General features: G+C 38.8%; 1 protein-coding gene and 1 pseudogene across 2 annotated transcripts; both read left to right on the forward strand.

The window, feature by feature from the left end:
* Positions 1–299: 299 nt before the first annotated feature.
* Positions 300–3,696, forward strand: LOC308394506 (OX-2 membrane glycoprotein-like; the record flags this gene model as incomplete). The annotated part of the gene is made up of 5 exons (XM_080878863.1): positions 300–309; positions 425–763; positions 889–1,215; positions 1,373–1,474; positions 3,626–3,696. 5 exons carry the CDS (start codon positions 300–302, stop codon positions 3,694–3,696), a joined length of 849 nt encoding a protein of 282 aa, XP_080734989.1.
* A 144-nt stretch (positions 3,697–3,840) lies between these two features.
* Positions 3,841–8,164, forward strand: LOC308394508 (nectin-4-like; annotated as a pseudogene). The gene is made up of 6 exons: positions 3,841–4,008; positions 6,776–6,860; positions 7,040–7,377; positions 7,492–7,818; positions 7,983–8,065; positions 8,156–8,164. The product of its transcript is annotated as a nectin-4-like (transcript).
* Positions 8,165–8,583: the final 419 nt, after the last annotated feature.

The following is an 8,583-nucleotide window of genomic DNA, read 5'->3' on the forward strand; positions in this document are numbered from 1 at the left end:
GCATTCCTGTTAAAAAGGATGTTTTTTGTAAACTTGTTGAGGATCTGATACAGACTACTGAGAAAGCACAAGGAAGTGATCTGATGCAGATCCCTTCCTTGTGTTAAAAAAAAGAATTGAAGGAGAAGTCAATTGTTTTCGTTCAGTTACTTTTTAACTCAACTGTGAGTGTGCGGTATGTCTGCCCTGATTTCTGTGTAGTTTCAGTGTGCATTTATTCACTTACTACCAACCTTTTACACCTTTTGATATCCAAAAAGGTCTCCTATTCATCTCAAACGTGTTACTTTGCAATAGCGATGGCAGATTGTGTGCTTGTGTATCTACTTTTTGTGTGTGGAGTCTTTCAAACAGGTAAGGAACAGATGCTTCAGTAGCCAGTCTTTCTGTTTGCTGATGACTGATTCATTTTTCTCTGTTAAAGGTGCAGCAGCAGTGATCCAAACACAGCAGACTGTGATGGCAGCAGTGGGAGAAGATGCTGAATTGAGCTGTCAGCTCTTGGAAACTAAAGACGTCCTTCAGGTCACATGGCAGAAAAGTTCAAATGATGTGGAGACAAATGTTGCCACCTACAACAAGTACTTTGGCCAGAGAGTGAATGACGGCTTTACAGATAAAGTTAAGTTTAAACATGCTGGTCTATGGAACTGTTCCATAGTCATCAGGAATGTGACAGAGCAGGATGAAGGATGCTATCGCTGTCTGTTTAACACTTATCCTGAAGGAGCCTTTATTGGTAGACCCTGCCTCCAAGTCTATGGTAAGAACTTTTACCTTCTTCAAATTACAATAGGCTCCAGCAAAAAAGATAACAAATGAAAATTTGTCAGATGTTGATCGCATTTTAAAATCATTTTTCTTAAAGTGTTTGTTGATCCTTCACAGAGCTACACGAACCTGTTGTTGATGTCAGAGAGTCAAACTCTACTGAAGAGTGGGTTGTATCTTGTTCAGCCACTGGTCGACCTGCTCCCACTATAACACTCAGTGTCTCACAACAAGACCTCAACTTCTCACAGTACAACACTGTCAATGTTTCCAACACCAACGCTACATTCACTGTCACCACTACAGCTGTGCTCTCAGGTTCACTTAAACAGAGCACACAGGTGGGATGTGCAGCACGAGTGCTCTCTGCTCCTCACAGAGAGGTGATGGTGACGGTTCCTGAGGTCCAGCAGGTGTATGCTGCTGCTACTGCTGATTATAATGGTGAGAAACTTTTTCAAAGTCACAGATTTATAGAGTGATGCTATCTGAGTCAATTTGGAGCTAATAACAATGACTTCAGTAGGTCTACATTTCACTGTGATCCATGATTGATGTGTCAGTGTTAATCAGTGTCATATTTTTCCTGCTTTTCTCACAGTTTCCTTCTGGATCATTGCATCAGGTGTAGCAGTGGGGCAGATAGTCTTTGCTTGTGTAGCCACTTTCATAGCTGTCCTGCTTAAAAAAAAGACAAGAAGAGGTAACTTTCACTCTTGACTTATTTTGTGTCCTATTTTAATGTGTCTCTTCCTATTAAAACAGAATGCTTTATGACTCTTATATGTGACCTACACTGACACCTGTCTAATATCTGCAAATATTTATTATTTAAAAGTTTGAAATCCTTCTGTCACTCAGGGACCCTGAGAACAACAAATAAAATACCACAAAAATCAGCCAATGACATTATTGGTAAGACAGTTTGATAAATATCCATTTTCTACATGTTTATTTAATAATTCTTTGGAAGATAAATCGATGTGTCTTTGTGTAAGTATTAATTTTCCTCCCTCGGTTTATTAAATCTGCACCACATAGACACCAATATTGGGAGATGTTTGCTGGGTTCAAATTTGCATGTATGGATTCAGTGTGTGTAGAATCTCTAGATTCGCTGACTCTTTAGTTGACTGAACCCCCAAAATGTTTCTTTCACAGACTGATGACCCCTCCACATCTTTACTTCTCTAAAACTCAGCTTCCATCTAAGGCTCTTTACATACGTTTTATACAGCTCACTGTAAAATGTTTATCTTGTTTTAAGCACTTCAAAAAAAATACCAATCTTTTGTTGCTGCTGTCTAAAATGTTCTGCATTATGTTGCTAAAATGAAATAAATTTTTTATAGCAATAAAATATCTAAAATATAATATTTTATACCTTGCCGTTATACCATGTGAGTTACATGCACACTTTAAATGCGTGGCATTTTTTTTTACTGTTAAACTGAATACAGTCTAACAGCAGTTAAATACAGTGCAACAAGGATCACCTAAAACCATCAGCTGTAACTCAGACGTAGACATAAATACATGCCTCAGAGTAACACAGAGTTGGAATGTGAACATGTGTAACTTCTGGTAAAATTATTTTTAAAGATGTACCTGACATATATCCTATATCCCATCCTCTGCTCTGTCTAAAGCTGTAGAAAGATTAAAATAATTTGGCAGAGGACTGATGATGGTGAAAATGATGGTAAAATGATTTCCACTTCACTAATATTCTACTTTGTATTCATGGTGCTAAAATAATTCAGTATACAAAGGAGTTTGTGGTTGACTCAGTGACTATGAGCTGCCAAGGGCCCTGTACTGTGAAGCTAGTTTAACATACCCAGGATATCTTTCAGTAACACAAAGCTGGTCATGAACTTGCTTAGCTAATCAAGGGTTTCCCCTACACGTTCACATGAAAGGGATGGTGTTGGAAACAGTTTAAATCCACCTCAAAAATATGAAGAGGCTACACACATACCACAGACTGAAAGAAACAAAAGAGCTGCAGAAAAAGCGGCGGTGTGAGGTTACGGTCACAGGTACATTTTGGTGAACGTAGCTTTGGCCTTTAGTCTGAACGTAAATAGTGTTTCGGTATCAGTAAAATAGGAGCTTTTCAGAAACTCCTGCCAGCCCATTTATCGCGTAAACATGCAAACAAAATTCCTAAAAAACATCAGTGTGTGTGGACATAGTTTGAGTTTAAGTAAGAGTAAAAGCATAGCAGAGTAATATTTTAAAAGTGAGTTCTTTAAGTGCTTTTGTCAGTATGCCTGGAACAGAGTTACAGTACTACATTAATAAAGTTGAGACTACTTGAAGATAAGATAAAAAAAAAAATAAAAAAAAGTGACAGAGAGAGATTGAGCTGGAAAGGATGTGCAGCTGGTTAGCGTGGTTAACTATAGGTTCAAGGTTCTTTATTTGTCACATGCATAGTTATACAAGTATAACACACAGTGAAATGTAGCCTGACACGCTCCTCGACATGTGCAAAAATTGGGGGGGGGTGTAGAGGAAGAACATTATATATATATACATGTAGTATGTACACTGGGTGAATGTGCAGTAGTGCAGTAGTAGCAGCAAGCAGGTGAATTCTGTACATTAATATGAATAGACATCTGACATCTGACTATTTTACAGGAGCGATTAACTACAGCGAAAACTGCTCAGTAACAAGGAGTACTGTTAGGAGATAATGAATGAAGCAAGTGGCAGAGCAAGGTAGAGTGAATCAGAGTGTTAATGAATCAGAGAGTGGAGAGAATTAGTAAAGAGGAAGTGAGGGCAGCTATGATGAAGACGAAGAGTGGAAGGCCATTGATCCTGATGACATGCCTTTAACCAGGATCAACCGCAGGTATGGAAGTGTCTAGGACAGACAGCGGTGGACTTTTTAGCCAGACTGAGGATGCCTAAGGAGCGGAAAAGAAGTGTACTGGTATCAGTTTTCAAGAACAAGGGTGATGTGCAGAGCTGTAGTCACTACAGAGGAATAAAGCTGATGAGCCACACCATGAAGATATGGGGAATAGTTGTTGAAGCTAGTTAAGAAGAGAAGTGATGATCAGTAAGGAGTATGACTTTATTCTGAGAAAGAGGAATACAGATGTGACGTTTGCTTTGAGAGTGTTGATAGAGAAGAATATAGAAGGACAGAATGAGTTTCACTGGGTATTTTTGGATCTAGAGAAGTATGTGAGGATGGGCCAGGTCATAAGACATAAGGATGTGAGGCAGTGCTGAAGCGAACGTTTTAGTGACAGGTAGGTTCAGGAAATGAGATTACATCAGTGATCAGCTCTGAGCTCCTTCTTGTTTGCAATGGTGATGTGGCTGACTGATGAGATGAGGCAGAAGTCTATGTGAACTATGATGTTTGCAGATGATACTTTGATCTGTAGTGACAGTAGGGAGCAGATGAAGAGCCTGGAGCAGTGGAGGCATGCATTGTAGAGAAGAGGAATAAAAGAAAGACAAAATACATGTGTGTGAATGAGAGAGAGAGACAGGTGGAAAGGTGAGCATGCGAGGAGTACACAACTGGGGTCAGCCATCAGGTGGACTTGCAGAGTGTTGGTGTGACAGAGGAGGATGCTGGCAATAGACGGAGCTGGAGGGAGATGATCTGCTATGTTAACCTCGAACAGGAGGAACTGTTTTATGCATGACTGTAGTGAAAATATTTTTCATGTTGTTATCTTTTATACTTTTAATAAAGGATATGTACTTACCTCTGTCTTGTTTTGAATCTCACACTCCAACGCACCATAGCTGTAACTTTGCCATAACACAGTGACAATAAACCTGTTTAATCTTGAATTTTTTTGTAAGGACATGCAAGTTGGTTGTGTTTTATTGTGTGGCTCGCAGTTTTTGAAGCACTTTAAATTCTAATTTAATAAGACAATATTATTATTCAACGTTTAAAAAAATATTATAAAAGATAAAAATGACACAAAATGAGGAACATAAAAGATTCTGCATGTCGTGTGTCATTCTGCAGACCCACCATCTATCCTGCTGCTGTTTAATGAAGGTAATCAGGTGGGACAAAGGTACATCAGAATAATATTGCTGACAAACCCCTGATGGCATTCACTGACACAATTCTCTGTTTATTAACATCTCCCATAATTAAAAGTTGCATTTTATTCTACATGAACACATTTCATCATGACTAATTGGATAAATAGTTTATGTAAGGTTTTTTCTTTCCTGTTAAAAATTCATCATGTGCGATTGCTCAGGTTGTTTCAATGATCTTTACTTGAGGATCTGATACAGATTACTGGGAAATGGCAAAAATATAAATGTTTCTCTTGCTTTTCACTTCCTGGGGATACAAAAACAGAAAGAAAAGCAACTTGTTTTTCTTCAGGGTTGTTTTTTTAGACTTGTCTGTGATTGTGTGGTATGTCTGCACTGAGTTTGCATATATTTTTTCACTATAAACTTCTTCATTGTTTTATACCCATAAAAGTCTGCAGCTCAACTAAAACAATGTCACTTGCAACGATGATGGTACGTTGCGTTCTTGTATACTTGCTTTTTGTGTGTGAGTCCTTCCAAAACATAAGAAGCGGATGCTGCTGTAGCCAGTGTTTCTGTTTGCTGCTGACTGATTCATTTTTCCCTGTTAAAGGTTCAACAGACACAACAGACTGTGCTGGCAACATTCAGGAGACAATATAAGATAAATCATTTCATGTAATTTATTTCATAAAAACACTAAATACTGCTTTGTTTTGTTATTTTATTTAATCCCACAAAAATATGGCTGATTTTCTTTGTGGCAAATTAGATATGCTGAGGAATTATTCCACAATGCAAACAATGCGTGAATTTCTTCTATTTCTTTCAGCAGCAGGTGCTCAGCTTGGCCACTGGAGGTCTCTGTTTCTTCAGGTTTCCCAGAGTAGAGTTGAGAGTTTTGTAGACATCAGAGACTGAAACTAAACAGAAGAGAAACAGCATCAGACCATTCTGCATTTAACTGATGGGAACCAGAAGCGGCACAGTAATGAATGCATATCATTTTCTCAACAAAGTCTGCTGTGCAAGTCAGGTCTCACACACAGTCACTGTCACGGTTCGGGGCAGCGGCCGTGTGAAGAGTGGAAGGACTCAAATGCAGCACTTATTCAGATGTGAAGGGTGATTTATTAACAATACCAGACATAAAGTGGAGATGGCAAACAGAACTAAGGACGAACTAAACTGGGATAAACTACACAAAGGAGTGGCAAACCTGAACATGAAGGGAGAACAGCAGGGAGAGCACGCAGGGGATTTCACAAGGTATGAATACAGACGACGCGACGAGGAACAGAGGCAAACACACACTATAAGTACACAGAGAGACACTGGGAAATCACACACAGGTGGGAGACACAGCTGGACCTGATTAACCTGACGAGACAGGGGAACACTAACACCAGGGACCAATAGAGGGAGCACAAACCCAAAACCCAGTATCTAAAATCCCAAAACACAAACCATCCCAAAACAGCCCAAGAATAATAAAGAGAATAATAACAATAAAGAACACAAACACAAAGTTACCGAGTCATGGTCGCAGGACCATGACAGTCTCGTTTGGTGCCAGCTCATATAGTTCGGTACGCTTGGGATGTTAAATCTTCAGGGATGAATATTTAGAGGTGGTGTAACTTAATGCATTTTGTTTAAAAAAAAGTGAGCAATTTGTATGCTTGTTGTATGGCTTGTTGTATGTAGTATGTTTGTTTGTTTTTAAACAGTGTGAAACAGACAGAGGTATACCATGAAGTTGCTCGTCACTTCTTTTGTGGTGTGACACCCTACATTTTATTCTCAGGAAGCCAAACTAGCTTTGCAAAAGTAAATAAAAAGCAGGACGTTTTGTTGCTTTTAGTGATTTTAAGTGCTTTTTCTGCGTTGGCTTTGAGCGTGGGAGTAAATGTGGTCACATTTGCTCAAAATAAAACTTTTCCATTTTTTTTTTTTTCGCACTCAGGAATCTGCAGTTCAGCTACTTGCAGCAATGATGCGACAGAATGTGCTTGTATATCTGCTTTTTGTCTACGGAGTCCTTCCAGCAGGTAAGAAGCCGGTTCAGCAGTAACTGATGTTCACATTAGAGGTACAACAGGTGAAACGTGTTTGCTTTTGTCTATCAATCTTTGAAAAGAAAAGAAAAGCTGAGGGAGGTGGCATCTGTTTCTTTCACTCAGTTTAAGTTTGTTGCATGAAATTCTTACTGTTCATTTCCTCCATGCAGCTCTAACAGCAGTGATACAAACACAGCAGACTGTGCTGGCAGCAGTGGGAGAAGATGCTGAACTGAGCTGTCAGCTCTTGGAGACTAAAGACATCCTTCAGGTTGCATGGCAGAAAAGTTCAAATGATGTGGAGACAAATGTTGCCACCTACAACAAGTACTTTGGTCAGAGAGTGAATGACGGCTTCACAGATAAAGTTAAGTTTAAATATATTGGACTACAGAACTCATCGTAGTCATCAGGAATGTGACATAGGAAGATGAAGCCTTCTATCACTGCCTGTTTAACACTTATCCTGAAGGCTCCTTCACAGGTAAACCCTGCCACCAAGTTTATGGTGAGAACTTTTACCTTCTTTAACCAACAACAAGTGCCTCAAGGAGGACATAAATGTGTAGGCAGCTTGTGTGTTTGTAAGAGCATGTTGATAATATTTCCTGATCCTTCACAGAGCTGCATGAACCTGTTGTTGATGTCAGAGAGTCAAACTCTACTGAAGAGTAGGTTGTTTCCTGTTCAGCCACTGGTCGACCTGCTCCCACTGTAACACTCAGTGTCTCACAACAAGACCTCAACTTCTCACAGTACAACACTGTCAGTGTGTCCAACACCAACGCTACATTCACTGTCACCACTACAGCTGTGCTCTCAGGTTCACGTAACAACAGCACGCAGGTGGAATGTGCAGCACGAGTGCTCTCTGCTCCTCAGAGAGAAACGATGGTGATGATTCTTGAGGTCCAACAGGTGCATGGTGGGAATGACGATAATGATGATGGTAAGATGGTAAAGGAAGGTACCTTTTTCAAAGTCATTATATATATTAGGGTTTGTCACTACTCTGTAATCCTCATGTCTAAAATTCTAGATTTTAAATTAAGTCTAATATTTCCTGATTTCTTTCAAGTGTTTTATGTCACATTTCCATTTGTTTTCTTCCAGATTTTACTTGGATCATTGTGTTGGGTGCAGTGATCTGCGTTTGTGTTGTTGCTGTTGTCACTATTCTTACAAACAGGAAAAAGGTAAGTCTTTTAAATGCTATCTGAATTAATCTAACACCTTTGCTACTGTAGCCTAACTCTTTGGTTTGACTCCTTTGTTTTGTCCTGCAGCTGCTCTAAAATATATGATGTGATTCAATCCGCAATCAAAAACACATATGGCTAAGATACCTTTGTCATATTGTTATTAGAAACCCTGATGCTCTCAAGTTTTTTTACTATATCTGAAACCTATTGGCTGTCTTCTGTATTTTTCTAGCAGACAGCTGATCATTGTATACTTAACATACAGTACTTAACAAAATGCATTTAATCAAACTGAATCAGAAGGTCTGATTGTGTTTAATGTGTTCTGAAGCTTTGAGAGTTTGTAATTAAATTTAATTGTCTGGATGCATGTTTGTAGCTGTGTGTCTTTATTTTTTTGTCTGTGTGTTTATTTTTTGTAATTTTTGTTAATACAATTTTCACATTGATTTTTATTTTATTTTCATGTTTTCTGTTCATAAAATAAATCATTTTATATAACTGCTTCCACT

This window comes from Rhamphochromis sp. 'chilingali' (genome assembly GCF_963969265.1).
Source record: "Rhamphochromis sp. 'chilingali' genome assembly, chromosome: 3".
Classification (NCBI taxonomy): Eukaryota; Metazoa; Chordata; class Actinopteri; order Cichliformes; family Cichlidae; genus Rhamphochromis; species Rhamphochromis sp. 'chilingali'.